This window comes from Pseudonaja textilis, chromosome 7, assembly GCF_049901715.1.
Source record: "Pseudonaja textilis isolate UNSWEBS1 chromosome 7, rPseTex1.2, whole genome shotgun sequence".
Classification (NCBI taxonomy): domain Eukaryota; kingdom Metazoa; phylum Chordata; class Lepidosauria; order Squamata; family Elapidae; genus Pseudonaja; species Pseudonaja textilis.
In genome coordinates, this window is record NC_141996.1 from 24,948,543 (window position 1) to 24,965,779 (window position 17,237).

At 37.8% G+C, this 17,237-nt stretch overlaps 1 protein-coding gene across 1 annotated transcript in view; it reads left to right on the top strand.

Annotated features, from left to right (window-relative positions):
- Positions 1–2,900: 2,900 nt before the first annotated feature.
- The window catches only part of ARHGAP31 (Rho GTPase activating protein 31), a 115,948-nt gene continuing 101,611 nt past the window's right edge, over positions 2,901–17,237 (top strand). The window contains exon 1 of the mRNA XM_026708877.2: positions 2,901–3,882. Coding sequence (XP_026564662.1) covers positions 3,783–3,882 — 100 coding nt within the window. The 5' untranslated portion in view covers positions 2,901–3,782. The remainder of the gene's footprint in view (positions 3,883–17,237) is intronic.

Here is a 17,237-nt window from a genome sequence, read left to right on the forward strand (position 1 = left end):
AAAATATTATCTTGATTGACATAGTTTCATGCAAAGCTTTAGCAACCACCCAGCTTCTGACCAATATTCTGTTCTCAATATATCCCTTGCCCTGACTAATGCCTAAATGTTACATTCTTTTCAGATTTAAAAAAAGACTCACCCTGTACTTTTATAACATCCCTCTATATTTCAATGTTCACAGTGGTGGCATTTCTAATCTCTTTTGCATGGTAGGTGCTGGCATGCTAGGAGCATCTCATCTAAACTCTTTTGAAAGAACCGGTATGCTGCCTTACATTAAAATACTGGGAGGAGTGTTAGATTCTGCACTAATGAGAACAAGCCAGAAGCAATCTTTCTCCATTATAATTATTGCTATTCCTCCACCTAAGAAATCTCATATTCCTCGACATAAGAAACATATTCTGTTACAATTATAGACCTGGCTATAATCCCACTGATGGACATGTCTTAGGTGGATGAGACTCCATGTAATATTTGAATATGAAGGATTTAGGACTGCAGGTATAAAGATGCAAAATGGAAGTGGCCGTGCTGCACACTTTAACATGACCATTTTTTTTCTTTAGCAAACCTAAAAAAAAAATAAAAAGCATATTAAAAAGCAGAGATATTACCTTGCCGACAAAACTCCCTATTGTCAAATATATGGTTTTCCCAGTATGCATGGCTGTGAGAGTTGGACCATAAGGAAGGATGAGCACCAAAAAATTGATGGTTCCAAATGGTGGTGTTGGAGAAGACTCTTGAGAGTCCCTTGGACTGTAAGGAGATCAAATCATTCAATCATAAAGGAAATCAACCCTGGCTGTGTTTTGGAAGGACAGATACTGAAGCTGAAGCTCAAATATTTTGGCCACCAATGAGAAGAGAGGATTCTTTGGAGCAGACCCTGATGTTGGGAAAGATGGAAGGCAAAAGGATTAGATGGTTAGATAGTGTCATAGATGCAATGAACATGAATTTGATCAAACCCCAGAAGACAATGGAGGACAGAGGGGGCCTGGTGTACTATGCTTCATGGAGTCACGAAGAGTTGACTTAGTAACTGAACTTAGTAACTTAGTAAATGAACAACAAGAAGTTTTTATTTTCTCCTGTTGTGAAGGAATGATATTTTTAGGACTGGTGCCTTAATATAGGGAAAACCAGTCCATTGCTTTTTCGTAATTTATACACAGGAGCCTCCAGCATCCAGAAAAAAGGATTCACTGGCACAGTTTGCCCACTTTTAATTTAAAATCATGTATAAAACCATTTTTGGCTAGAATCAAAGATATATTCTGGACTTGCTGAACATTCTGGATTTGCTGCAATATTTCTTACATTGTCTAAAGGTGTGTGTCCATGTGTGTCCAGCTGTGTCCGTCTCTTTCTCTCTCTCTCTCTCTCTCTCTCTCTGTGTGTGTGTGTGTGTGTGATATTTATAATTTATTTAAAGTTTCCATACAATCAGATCACTATCTCCAGTTATATTTTCTCAAAAAGCAAGAAAAAAAAGAAAACAAACATAAAGATCTATTTCTTAGAGATCCTTTGTTAGAAATGTTAAACATGTAGCTAGTTTGAAGTGTCTTCATCTGTAATACTATTAGTCTAGCCTTCCCATTAAAAAGCATACATACATCTGATAATAAGTCATAAGATCTAATAAAATCCATGCCCCTCTCTTAAGACATTCAAAATAAATACTAGACTGTGTTCTATAAATAAGTTTAGAATAGACTTGCTCAGTGAAGATGTCCAATGAAAGAATTGTTTACAAATCCAAAGTTTATTTTTGCTTCTGAACAAAATAGGATACCATATTATGTTTTGAGTATAACTTCTATAAATTCCAAATCCAAGCTAATATTCAGGGAATATTCCAGATAACCTGGAGGGCACCAATTGTCTGCTTCTCCTAAAACATGTTTAATTTGCAAAAAAAAATTCTAATAGCTAAATTAGATGGTAGCTGGATCAAAATCACGTAGTGCTTGTATAAGTTATACTTTATTTTTTAAAGATTGTTCATAGTGTTGGGTATCTTTATCAAAGCAGTTTGAATAGCTGCTTTGTTTTTTGTCCCAAAGGTGCTTTTTCAAGAGGCAACTGGACTTTCAGATTTTTCTTTGAAGATGTTTTGCTTCTCATCCAAGAAGCTTCTTCAGCTCTGAAGAACACACTGTTTTGTTTTTTGTTTGTACTTTATAGGCTGCCTGGTTTATTTTTTAAAAATCAACTAAAAAAGCCAATACCTTTCCTTCTATTTCAAGAACTCTGAAGTGAAAGAAATCATACTAACCCAATCTATTTAAATCGCTTTGTATCATTCAATGAAGCCATGACAGAAATAGCACATATTGGAGCCTCAATGTTCTTTAACTTTAGAACAGTAGGATATACAACTATTTCTTTTCAGAAATTGCTGGATGCCTTATTGACTAGTTATGGAATGCTGCAGCTAGGAGCGGCAGGTTATGATCTAATGTGAAGGCTGAAATTTAAGATTCAATACCTTCAATTGGCTTGAGGAAACGAGAAGTATTTGTTTTGTAGAACCTAGGCTGAGAGACCTTACAGTTTCTTCCACTTTACTTTCTCATTACTTGCTTGCTCAATCTCTCTCCTCCCTCCCCCATCACTCCGGTTATAGAAAACAGAGGAACGCTCAGTCCGATATGAGGAAACATGGGAGTGGGGGTGGTGGTGGAGGAGAGAGAGAGAGACAGAGAGAGAGAGATGTTGTGGCAAAGGAATCAATCAAGAGTCGAGCATTTATTGAAACCAGTTTTACACCACCCTCCTCCCCTTGCCCCTCCCTTAGTCTTTTTCAGAGATGACCATTTGTGGAACAGGAAACGTCAGAGCACAAAGCTGCTATGGGCCCCTGCTCTGTGGAATGATTTCCTTTCAGACTGTCCCATTATCTTTTAGCTGGCAGGACATTCTTCTCCCTCCCTTCTTTGCTGAAAAATATTCTTTCTGCTCCCCACTCCTCACTTTTCTTAAACACACACACACACACACACACACACTCTTCACTGGCCATACTGCAAAAAAAGTCCATCCTCCTCCCTCCCCTGCTAACTTCCTTTAAGCATTTCCTGAACTGGATAATCCCAGAATTTGTAAAAGCAGAGGAAAGGGGAGAATGAGAGAGACTGCATTAAGTAAGGAAGCCAATTCCTTGGTCTCCTAATACTGTCCAATAACCCCAAAACAGAGTAAGGGGTTTAAAATGTAGAGCCTACATAGATTTGTAGCTCTTCATCAGTTTTGTATTTCTCTCTTTTTCCCTCTCTCTCTTTTTTACAAGTTCATTGGAGAAAAATGGATTTGGAGTGTCTGTTTTTTTTTCTATGAAAGACCCAGCTTGATTTAATTTGAAGGCCAGCTTCATTTGATTTGTTGGGATACATCAGCAAGGAAGAACCTTAGCCAAAATCTGATCTCTGTTGCCAGTTTTGCTGGAGACATTGGTTTCTTAACTCCCTCATAGAGAACCATCCTAAACTTGGGCTACAAACTATATGCTGCTTCCTGCTGGAGATCTCTGTATGTACTGATTGTTCCCTTCTACAACAGCCTTAGTTGCAACAGCTTAACATCTGGTGGAGATTAATGTTGAGGCATCCGGCTGAAAGTTTTTCTGGGATTTCAATGTTGCTGACCAGAAACGGGACACAAACGACACAAATCTGAAAATAAGAGGGGAGAGCTTTTAACTTATTTGGTGTAAAAAGGGGGGTGGGGGGAAGGAAGGAGGGGGTAATCCTCTTTTTTGGAACTAACTCATGAAGAACAAGGCAGGAAAGCTGAAACTCAAGAGGAAAGGAGCCACAAACGTCTTTGGCTGCGAGCTAAGTGAATATCTGGAGAGTTCTGGACAAGATGGTAATCAAACATGGTTTCTTTCTTTTTTTAAAAATTTTCTAATGATGGCTCTGCTGTGGTTTTTTAGGGTTGGGAGTCTTAGTGGTCAAAATATGGAGTTTGTTTATTTCATGTGGATAAGATTTTTTTATCCTGTTGCCTGATTCTATCAGTGATCAACCAGCAGGATGCTTAGTTCTTATAAATTTATCGCTATATGCCAGAGAGAAAGGAGAGAAAATATCCCTAAGACTTGACGTATATGGAGAAGATGTATTGTATATAGACCAAATAGGAAATGGCTTCCTTTTCAAGTTATATATGTATGTATGTATGTACAGCATGTAAGTATATATTATTGAGAGGGGTGTGGGAAAAATGATTGGACAAATTTGGGAGAAGCAGCTACTATTTCTTGTGCATTTTATTAGACACAATTTCTTTTGATTATGATTAATATTCACAGATGAATATATGATGTGTCATACTGAAGGAAGTTGAAATCCTAATCTGTTTTTAAAGTAGTCAAAGGAAGAAAAAAGCAGATTCCACCGCCCAAGTGGGCTAGATGATAAGTCACAATACTGCTGATATTTTTGGAAACTATATATACGATGACAAATGTTTAAGGATTTCTCTGTACCTTTGTGCCATTTGTATGATCCTAAAATGTTGGTTCTTTAATTCAAAATGATCTATTAGTAACATAATTTGCTTGATATCCAGTAATAATGGATGAATTATTATTACTGTATCTATAGAACAAATCCCTCATAAAGGGAGGGCATTTAGTATATTTGAAATAAAGGATATGATATTGCTTCATCGTGCCATGAGGTGACAAACTGCATTGCTTTGCTCTTGAGTGCTCTCTCAGATACATTTACTTGCCTCTAGTAATTGCACAAGGAGTGTCATCTCAAGTTGGTCTTCTTACAAAGCTGAGTGCATTTTGCAGAAAGGTCTGGCATCTATGGACAAGTATGGCTATGTAAATTACACAGTAACCTTGTCACTCCCGCAGTACAGCTTTTCCCATTTGATGTCCATTAAGAACTGGAAAGATTAGTAAAGAAGAAACTGCAAAAACAGATCTCAGTTATTTCAGGTCAGGGTACTATAACTTTTGACCCACCAAATCAAAATAGGCACAGTCAGTCAACTGTGTTAAAGTCTTCTTAAACATAACTCTCCATGGTGTTTTTATTGAAATTCTTAATCAATATCTCACAACTGGAAACTTGATCTAGCTGAGACAAAGTTTCTCAACTGTGGCGCTCAGATTTTAGAACTTTTTATTACATGAAATGTAACAAATATTCTGTTAAATAACTTTTCAGTCAATTGTTGATTTGGTTTGAATCCTTCTTCCTTTGCTATTGTAAGGAGGAAAGTTGCTAATGGTAGAATATTATATGCACTTTTTCCTGGGAAATTAGGTAGGGCTGGGGGAAAAACAAATCCCATGTGGACATTGAAAGGCCACTGTCCTAATGTCGAACAAAACACAACTTCCTATTAGGGGTGATCAAATTATAAGGATAGTCAATCAAATCTAGTCAATTATTGGAATCAAATATTCAAATTGATTTTTAGATATTTCATTGAATAAATTGCCTTTGAATCACTTCAAAAACAACAGGACAATTTGAGACATGATAACTGTCTCAAATGTTGCAACTTTTCTAACTTATAGGAACAAAGCTGAGGTTTACTCTTAAGTAGTGGTACTCTTAAATTGGTATAAATATCTGACCAATGAGTTTCATTATCTCTAAAAAAATTATATATTAGAAGATTGCTGAAGTCCTGTTATTGTCTCATTGTTCTGCTATACAGTAATTTGTTTAGACAGATTCTCTAGAAAAGAAGAGAGATCCAAATTTATCCAGTTTCCTTTTTTTATACAAAAAGGAAAAGATTTTTCCTGTCCATTCATGTCTGACTCCAGGGAGCGGTACTCATCTCTGTTTCTTGGCCAAGGGAACCAGCATTGTCCAAAGACATTTTCCACTGGCTATATGCCAAAGGCACATGGAACACTGTTACCTTCCCATTGGAGTGGTATCTATTAGTCCACTCACATTTGTATACTTTCAAGTTGCCAAGTGGGCAGGAATGGGGGCTCACTCTGTTGCATGGTGCTTGGGGTCTCGAACCTAGGCTGTCAGCTTTCCAGTTGACAAGCTCAGCATCTTTAGCTGCTGAACCATCATTTGCTCTTATATGATCCTTTATCTTTTCCCTGATCCATAGCCATATATTCTGATAAGTAACTTTCCATTTGTTTGGCTGAATTTAAGGATAGTTCAGTTAGTCTCTGTATTTAATCTGACTGTTGTATTCAAGTTCCCTATTTATTTTTTTGTTCTTTTATTCTCTCCACTAGACCCAAATGAAAACAAGCAAACAAACAAATTAAAAAAAACCAAAACAAGAAAAACTTTTGATCGTGTGCTGAATGAGCCTTCCTTGCATGAATGGGCATAAAATTGTATGCCTGCTGTACAACTATGCATTACAAAGTCTATGTACCATGATATATATATAGTATGTTATATATTTATACTGTCTATACAGTAGTTCATTATGTATGCAATAGTGGTTATGGATCCACAAATGCTTCTTCTATTATTGGACAAGTGACACATAATGTGTCACTTTCTTAAGAATTCATTTTGCTATGCCAATGAATCTGCCAGCTCAGAAAACCAAGCAGAGAATGGTGGATTCATTTGTTTTTATGTTCTTAAGTAAGAACTTCCATTGTAAACAGTTTTTGAACATTTTTATTTTAAATAGAAGAAAAATACTTTCTGTATTAATTAAGCACAACTTCTTGGAAATTGAAAAACTTCCTGAAAAGTTTAAAAACTGCTGTTGTGCTGGATTTTTTTGGGGGGGGCGGGGTATACTTATTATTTCTGCATAGATCCATTCTGCCCCAAATGCTGAAATTGCAGATATTTTGATGTGCCACCATTACAGCCTATGACATAAAATCTTACTGAATTGTTTATCAGTTGGTTCAAACCTTAGAAGCTAAGCAGCTGGTAATACTGGAATGGAATATCTGGGCTATAATTTAGTTACAAAATAGCTGAGTCCGACCTGAGAAAGACTTTAAACTGAATTGAACCTTGTTGCATTCAAGTTGGATCTGGCTGATTCACAAACATCAACAGTATTTCCTTATGTTTTAGTAAATATATTTTTTATCTAGTTTTCTGTTTTTATTATTTGCTTGCAATTTTATATGTGTCATGCCCCTGTAGGAGTCTGAATCCAAGGAGGAAGATGAACAGCCATCAGGGAGTGGAGGAGTAACTCTGTTGGGTGTGGAGGAAACTGGGGAAGGGCAAACTCAGGCTGGGCAGATCAAGGAAGAGATAGAACAAGGAAGAGGGAGTTCAGAGGAAGACCAAGGCCCATGCCCTTCTTCTTATGGCCCGCAGGGAAGAACAGAGAAGAAAGCAATGTGGCTTGTGTGACTTATGATGGAGGAAAGGGCCCTGATTCTTTTCACAAGGCACACCTGGGAAGGGAGTTGGAAGGAGAACCAGTTGGGAGGGACGTTTGCCAGGAACAAATGTTGAGTTTATCTTGTGTTGGCTGTTGTTATCTTAGTTCCTGGCATCCTCCCAAATGGTTGGATTTACTGCTGTGTTACTTCACTTCTGGAACTTCTTATTTTGCCCTGCCAGATCTATAACCTTATTTTGCTTTGTTGGATTTATAGTTTAAAGTTTTCTGTTTACACCATTTTGGATTGGAATATCTGCAGCCAAAGGCAATTGCAGGTTCCTGGGACAGTTTTTCTCCAGCTTGGAAGGTAACCGGAACATTGGGGGCAAAGTTGGAGCTAATAAAGGAATTATTATCTGACTGGGTTGCCTTTGGGCCATGCCCTGGATCATCACATTTGTAATGGTTGCATGCTTGGGACCATCTGGCCTTAATCAGCAGTTCTCAACCTTTCTTGCTTCAGAGACTGGCAGTCGTGGCAACAAGTGGTGGGGAGGGGGAATTTTGTGTGCACAACCTTATCCCACACATGCACAAATGGAGCTTTGCATGCTCCCCCATCGCTTGAGCAGCCCACTTCTCAATGGGCCATGGACCAGTAGCAGTCCACAGATCAGGGATGGGGGACCTCTGGCCTTAATAACAAGAAAATCATGAATTTTATTCTCCATGACATTTCGTTCCTCTCTTTTTTCCAGTTCCAAATAGTCACCATAGAGTTTATTAAACCTAAAATGGGATATTAAGTGGCTCATTATTAAGGTGTATTTGGCTTGGTATATCACGTTGTGTTGCTTTGTTCTTGTTTGTTACAGTTACGGGTCTCTCTCACACACACACATAGACATAATCCAATCCTTTATTTATTGTGAAGACAGATATAAGGAGGCCTTGTATTTCTTCCCTGAGTGGGCACTTTTCCACCAGTGATTTATTTCTTTGCTGGATGATTCAGTCTAGCAGCACAGGTCAAGTGAGAGGATTATAATGAGTGAAATGTTGTTTGTTTACTGAATGGCACGTCCTATTGGTTACCATCACGGGATCCTCTAATAAAAATCTAAATTGTTACAGGAACAATTAGAAGGATGAAGATCAAAAAGTACAAGTTCAATCTTAAAAATATTAGCAGGAGAGATTTGGGAATTTTGATCCTTTTGTTCCGTGACAGCTCAAAGAACTGGAATAATATTAACACCAAATTTATTCCTAGGTAGCTGTGATGGCCGGCATACATTCAAATGTCATAGTTATGAATCTTTGCAGCTGTCTAAAAGTCTTGATTGGAATCTTTGAGTTGAATTTATTTTTGTTAAGATGGAAAATCAGCCATTGGAAGAGAAGGACTCTTATTCAAATATTTTCTAATAATTAGAATCATGCAATAATATTGAAAAAAGCTATTTTCTACCTCTGTGTGAATGATTTGATCTGTGAAGCAGAGACACTGAACACCATAATAATTGGTAAAAAATATTTAGGATTCCTTTAAGATCCTCTTTAGTGAGAATTGAGCCATAATACACTGCTCAAGAAAAGGGAACACTTAAACAACACAATGTAACCCCAAGTCAATCACACTTCCATGAAACCAAACTGTCCATTTAGGTAGCAACACTGATTGACAATCAATTTCACATGCTGTTGTGCAAATGGAATAGACAACAGGTGGAAAGCATAGGCAGATAGCAAGACATCCTCAATAAAGGAGTGGTTCTGCAGGTGGTGACCACAGACCACTTCTCCATTCCTATGCTTTCTGGCTGATGGTTTGGTCACTTTTGAATGCTGGTGGTGCTTTCACTCTAGTGGTAGCATGAGACGGAGTCTACAACCCACACAAGTGGCTCAGGTAGTGCAGCTCATCCAGGATGGCACATCAATGCGAGCTGTGGCAAGGTTTGCTGTGTCTGTCAGCATAGTGTCCAGAGCATGGAGGCACTACCAGGAGACAGGCCAGTACATCAGGAGACATGGAGGAGGCCATAGGACAACAACCCAACATCAGGACTGCTACCTCCTCCTTTGTGCAAGGAGGGATAGGAGGAGCACTGCCAGAGCCCTGAAAAATGACCTCCAGCGGGTCACAAATGTGCATGTGGCTGCTCAAATGGTCAGAAACAGAGGGTGGTATGAGGGCCCGATGTCCACAGGTGGGGATTGTACTTACAGCCTAACACCGTACAGGACGTTTGGCATTTGCCAGAGATTGGCAAATTCGCCACTGGCGCCCTGTGCTCTTCACAGATGAAAGCAGGTTCACACTGAGCACATGTGACAGATGTGACAAGGTCTGGAGATGCTGTGGAGGACATTCTGCTGCCTGCAACATCCTCCAGCATGACCAGTTTGGCAGTGGGTCCATAATGGTGTGGGGTGGCATTTCTTTAGGGGGCTGCACAGCCATCCATGTGCTCACCAGAGGTAGCCTGACTGCCATTAGGTACCGAGCTGAAATCCTCAGACTCCTTGTGAGACCATATGCTGGTGCGGTTGGCCCTGGGTTCCTACTAATGCAAGACAATGCTAGACCTCATGTGGCTGGAGTGTGTCAGCAGTTCCTGCAAGATGAAGGCATTGATGCTATGGACTGGCCCGCCCGTTCCCCAGACCTGAATCCAATTGAGTACATCTGGGACATCATGTCTCGCTCTATCCACCAATGCCACATTGCACCACAGACTGTCCAGGAGTTGGGGGATGCTTTAATCCAGGTGTGAGAGGAGATCCCTCAGGAGCCATCCACCACCTCATCAGGAGCATGCCCAGGCATTGTAGGAGGTCATACAGGCACATGGAGATCACACACACTACTGAGCCTCATTTTGACTTGTTTTAAGGACATTACATCAAAGTTGGATCCGCCTATAGTATTTTTTCCACTTTAATTTTGAGTGTAACTCCAAATCCAGACCTCCATGGGTTGCTAAATTAGATTTCCATTGATAATTTTTGTGTGATTTTGTTGTCAGCACATTCAACTATGTAATGAACATAGTATTTAATAAGAATATTTCATTCATTCAGATCTAGGATGTCTTATTTTTGTGTTCCCTTTATTTTTTTGAGCAGTGTATATGGAATAAGACTTTTTCCTTGATTAAACATTTATATATGGGACTATGTGGAAAGTGACGTACTTTTTGTTCCCTGCCACTGTAATTTGGATTAATCAAGAAAGTGGATATTTATATCACTCTGGATGATAAGTTGTCAAACCATTTATAGATGATATAACCTTCATTAAAACAATTAAAATTATACTCGAGTCAGGAATTATATCAGGCAAGAAATTATAGAAACCAGGAGATTGGGAAATAAAATTTTGTCGATGTTGACTAAACTTAATAACATTTTCACCTATATTTTTCCTCATCAACCAATACGATTTTTAATTGGAGTTTTATATTAACTGGGTTCAGCTTTATTCTATCTGTACAGTTGAAATAAAATTCTATTTGTGATCCTCCAAAATCCTAGTTGTTACAGTTTTAATAAGGCCACCAATAGCCAGCTCCCCAGCTGAAAGTATAGCTTGCTTTAAAGGGAAAGTGTAGATGTAGCCACAGGAAGTGGTTTGGCAATTCAGTGAAGCTTTTTCCCCCCTCTGGGTCAGTTCTTACCAGTTACCTTTGGCTTATGCAAGAAGGAAAAGAGGGTGTTCATTGTGCTCCTGAAACTGCTTATTTTCTGCTTTTCTCTCAGCCTAACTTTTTGTTTGATTGCCATAGAAGAACAGGGATATTTGAAAAACAAAGATGAAAATGCTGTAGCCAACAGTTTGGAGCAAAACAAAAGGCAGGAGCATTTCTTACAGACTACTGCACAGTAGTCAGTAGTCGGCAGATGAAAGAGACACAACGTCAGGCTTGTTGAGACACTTGGAATAGTTCAATAAAATACTTAGATGAATCATGATTTGATTGATTGATTAGGTTATTGAAAACTTGCAGTCCCTGACTCATGATGAAACTAGTCTGCTTTATTACTGCCATTTGGGCCTTTTATAACTATAATATGCTTCTCCTTTAGATAAAGTTAAATCAAAGACAGGTAGCTTGATGTTTATCAGATATTTCTAATTTTTTATTCTATTTAGTCAACAGGGTCAGTAACTGTGGTTTATTTTATTTATTTAGTGTATAGCATCTAAGAGGTCATTCAATCCCTGATATATATATATAAAACTAATGAAAAACATTATACATACAAACACTAATATATGTTTAAGTAGAATACCAGAAAACTTATACATATAATGTGAACAGTATAATATATGAGGTAAAATATTAAATTAAGGTAAAACCATAATAAAATCATGATAATATGGAGTCATAGAATTGCAATGGGACAGATGTTATAATTCAATATCTAAGGAAGCTAATCAACTAACTGCTTCTGATATGGCTGTGATGAGATCCCAAATACCTTGAAATTTCCTGAAGACAGACTCTCAAACTGTGTCATAGTCAGGATCATGGAAATTGTAATGTGAAATATCTGGATCCTATAAGATTGCTTCTCAGATCTGCATGATAATTCAATTCACATTTTGCATTTTTCTCATCTATTCTGACTAAAGAGACCACTTTTTGCCTTCAAGGGACCACAGTGCTAGACTTTATGTAATACCTCTTGCTCCTGCACTCTCAATGCAACTGAGATTACTTTTTTTTTTTGCTTGCTTACTTGCTTCCTGGCATATTAATATCATGGAAACTGCTGGTTTTCTGCTAGTGCCTGTTTATACAAAAACAATAAATCAAAAGACTCCTTGTAGCGAAGAAACTAGAATGTCACAAGACGTTGCAGAAAAAAGTTGATTTCTTGCCAGGCTCAGTAATCATAGAGAGTACTCAATTCATAATTCATAATGACAAGTAGAATTCTCTACTATTTAAATTCTGTTATCACAAAGCCATCAAATTATTTTTTAAAAAAATCTTAATGGCAGTAATTGCAACATCAATGCATGGAAAATAAGAAAAAAGAGAGAACAGGCAGGAAAGTTGTGAGTACTTCCAGTGGGCCACACCAAGAAACTCAAAGAATATACTGCATTGCATTGTACTTAGATTTTGTGTTTAACCCATACCTGGAAGAAGCTTCTCGTGGGGGAAAATTCTCATTGAATTCATGCATTTCATTTTATGGACCTTTTTATAATTATACCAGTGACAGTTATGGATTTTGGTGATACAGATCCAACAAATGAAGAAGCAGTGAATAGAAAATCTAAAACACCTTAAAAATGGATGCATTTTTCTCCATCTGTTTCTCTTTGCTTGATGCTATGCCCTGCTTGTGTCTATCCACATCCTGGCAACATCAATTTCTGCTATATCCTCTTAATGTTACTTTTATCCCCAGCTCATGAGTGAAAATCACTGTTAGCTGTACAATAAAACCTCAATTTAATGGACCAAGACGTACTTCCATTGAATATACATTGAATATAAAATTATGTTATTTATCTCAATTTATTTTATTTGCAGAATGACATCAGTGCACAGATGATATACATTGATGTAAATGAAATAAATTAATACAAATAAAATAAATTTAACACTGTCCTCCTCTTTAAGTGCCTCCCATGGACTATGTCCAGGGCCTGCTGTGTCAAGGAATCTCTGGTAATTGTTTTGCTCTGCTGCCCGCAAATCTTCTAAGTGGAGTTCCTAAGCTCTAATTTCTTTTGCAATTGAGAATAGAAATAATGGAGCAGAACAGTAATTGGGAATAAGGATAATGAAATTTATGAATTTGTTTTTCTGTTGACTTTGGGTGGAAATGCTGTAACTCAGTATTGGAGAAAGAGTCATAGGATGTGGTTTTCATGGTAATGGCTGTATATTTAAAAGTATCCTAAGAATTTGTATTTGAAGAGTAGTTATGGGGGGTTTGTAATAAGATGAAAGTATTTCCTGCTCCTGGTGAACTGAAACTCTGAAAATGAATATGTTGAAGGTACAGGTTACTAATCACAGGTCTGTTTTTCACATTCCTACTATAATATGCCAAGGAAGATACCGTGTGTCTCAAAACACACCTCAGCTGTCCATGTTTCTCAATCACAAAGAAAAAAATACCTTTCATTCTTTGTAGCTATCAGCAAAAGTGTCAAGAGGAGATGTATTCATTATTTTCTTTTTCTCATAATGTTTGAAGCCAGCTAAATTCCTATGCTGAGAGGCTTCCTCAAAACTTGAGGATTTTTTTTTTTTTTGTATGGCATTTAAAATTGGGCAAGTCATGATGAAAACCTCACAAGAGGAAGTTTCTCAGACTAATTGCAACTCTAGTGGTTGCGCATACACTATATTTCACAAGCTTGAGACATATAAACTACTTTTTTGTTCTTTTTTGTTTTCTTTTCCTTTTGTTTTACTTTGTTTATCCCAGATGTATGCAGGGTAGAATCTCTTGTTATGAAATACAGATTGGAAAACTCATATTTTCTGCAGTCCATTCTTTTCTTAGTCAAAATAAATTGTTTTTATAGCAACTTTCCCTAATCTCATGCTCTTCAAATATATGTATCTGTAATTTCCCCATAATTTCCAACGATATTAAATATAGTTGCCTTACAGGTAAATACTCATTCAGCTACTACACTGACTGTTCAAAATTTCAATTGTTGAATGAGGAGAGTTTAACAGATTAATAGAGTTGGAAGGGACCTTAGAGGTCATCTAGTCCAACCCCCCAGACAAGCAGGAGACACTACACTATTTCTGTCAAATGGCAGTCCAGTCTCTTGAAAACCTCCAGTGATGAAACTGTTCCATTGGTTGAATGTTCTCACTGTCAGAAAATTTCTCCTTATTTCCAGCTTGAATCTCTCCTTGTTCAGTTTCCATCCATTATTCCTTGTCTGGGTACCTTGGAAAATAGTTCGACCCCCTCCTCTCTGTGGCAGCCCCTCAAATATTGGAACACTGCTATCGTGTTTCCCCTGGTCCTTCTCTTCACTTGTTTTAGTCCCTAATCATCTTGGTTGCTCTTCTCTGCACTTTTTCTAGAGTCTCAACATCTTTTTTAATCGTGTGGTGACCAAAACTGGATGCAGTATTCTAGATGTGGCCTTACTAAGGCTTTAGTTTATAGAGTGGTATTAGTATCTCTCTATGACAGACCACAACATACATGCATACATATACACATACAAACATACAGATATAGCAATTAGTGTTTCCTGTCTGGTCTACCTAGTACATTCCTTGTAGTTGTGGCCATCGCAGCATCTTCACAATCACCTGATTGTGTCAAGCTTGGCAACTGGCTCACAAATACAAAGGTCACAGCACCTGGCAGCCATGTGATTGCCATTTGCGACCTTCTTGGCTTCCGTCAATGGAGAAGCTGCAGCAGATTATGTGGTCCCGGGATATTTCTTTCTTTTTTATTTCTATTTTTGTAAATGGGTTGTTGCATTTAATTTTTTAAACCGTTTTGTCTGCATTTCCTATAATTACTAAATTTAAATTAAAAGTTTGAGTGATAGGATGGTGTTTGATGTATCTCCTTCCTGTTTATATCTATTCAGAAGTCTCACGATATTTTTCTTGAAGTTGTAATCATATGTAGATTTACTTATGAATATGTTCCCATTCTGTAGTTCTGAGATTCCATAGACAATTCATGCTGAGATAGGTCTAAACTAGCACAATGGTCTGTGTGTCTATTAAAAATAACAACTTTGACCAGAGTTTAGAGTTGCCAAAAGAGATCCAGAATATTTGATGGATCACAAGTGAGATATGAGGCAACAAGATTACACATTCTTCTAATATGGAGACAAGCTTTTATTTTATTAGTTTCCATCAGTCATCAGTTTCATTGAGCTCAGCTATATGAAATTTTCAGAAAGTTCTGAAATTTGTATGTGATTTTTCAACAAAGAATCTATATAAGAAATACCACTCATACATCATCACAAAATCTCCAGAACTGTAAAGCCTACAAACTTGAAATTTGGCACATAAACCTCTTGGTTTCTAGGTGCTCACTAGGAAAGAATTTTTTGAAATGACCATCAGAGCATTAGTATTTCATAAATCATTTTTAACACCAGAGGTGGTATTCAGCAGGTTCTGACCAGTTCTGGAGAACTGGTAGCGGAAATTTTGAGTAGTTCAGAGAACTGGCAAATACCACCTCTGACTGGAGATTTTACAGTATCCTTCCCCTGCCACGCCCACAGAACTGGTAGTAATAAAAATTTGAATCCCACCACTGATTAACACACTCTGATGCTAAGGAGTTCTACTCCGCCTCCCCATCTGAAAAGAAATCTGTCCCAAATGCAAAACGCAAGTGGAGGAGAGGAGTTTCAGTTTCAGCTTTAGTTTCACAGCAACCACCAGCTTTAGTACAGAACAGTTGAGCTAAGCCATGCCCAGGCTCCTTCTTGCTGTCTCCTTCTTGCTCACGCAGCAAATACTGTTTCAGTTTCCAAACAGACCTCAACCCCCCTCACACACTGACAGGACTCCAGCCAGATGAATACCGATGGATGCTGGTAGGCAGAAGGAGAATCCCCCCCATATTTTCCTACTCCAAAACTAAGCCCAATGACAAAGTTTCGTAGCGAAGCACGGGTATCGAGCTAGTTGTTTATATAACATTTAAAATAACCCATTAATAATTTCTTTTAAAAAATTAGGAGAGTCAGGATTTTAAAAAAGTAAATACACTAGGAGCATGATTGTGATCTATTGTAACTTATCCTTGTATACAACAAATGATTATCCATGGACACCAAACTTTTATCCTACAGTGCTACAGCTGTCTTGCTCTTATAGAAAGAAAAATTAATATCTTAGAAGATTCTAGCTTTGGTTTCCAGGTGGGGCTAGAAGTTGCTTCCTGTAGGTGGAGTAACACTGAACGAAATAGAGCAGAGTCTGACTTGGCAGCTACTTGTGTTTCACGACTTCCTGTGTGAGCACATAATGAAAGTGGTCAAGCTATCTTTTTTAGAGGTTCAGTAACAGTAACAGATTGTACTGCCACTCTAGAATCTTGTTCAGGTATCCAACAGGTTTTTTCTCTCTCTTGAACTCCCTTTAGGAAAACACAAAATTAGACATCAAGCACATAGGAGAAGGAATAGGAGAAGGAAAATGGGCTTTCATGTTGTTTGCTGCATTATTTGTATTTTTTTTCCAGTGTTTTTTCAGTGTTACTTTCTTTGGACTCTGCTGGTTTGAAAAGAAGCTCTTTTTGAGCCAAACCCCAAATCTGCTGTCCAGATGTGAATTCAGTTCTCTGCGTTATTTTTTTTATCCTTTTGTTCCCATTTCTATTGGCATATACTTTTACAACAGGATCATGTGTTCTTCTCTGGATATGTATGAATGAAGGAGGATACATTTCCCCTAATTGTCATACAGTTTTGGCTTGATAAAATTTAAAGACTCTCATAAATAAATTTAATGATTAGCCTGCTAGAATGGTGCAGCTAGTTAGGGGAACTTCTAGGGTGGTTATATATCTCCTTCTGCATACATAGTAGGATTGAGTGTAGAATATCGGCTGAAGACATAAGAAGAGCTACAATATAGTATTGTGGTAGGATTACGGTGGCTCATGTAATTAGAAGCTGGGCAATTCGAAATCTGAGAGCGAGCTGTGTGATGGAATGAGCTCTTGTCAATTTGATCCAACTGCTGTCAACTTAGCAGTGCAAAAGCATGCAAATGCAAATAGATAAATAGGTATCATTTTGGTGGGAAAATAACAGACATGAAAGGCATCTCCTGCGCAATGTTGATGTCACTGGCAAATCCTTTCAAACCGGAAGTGCCTTGGTAGGTACTTCTGTCACAAATATGGTAGTATAGTATTAA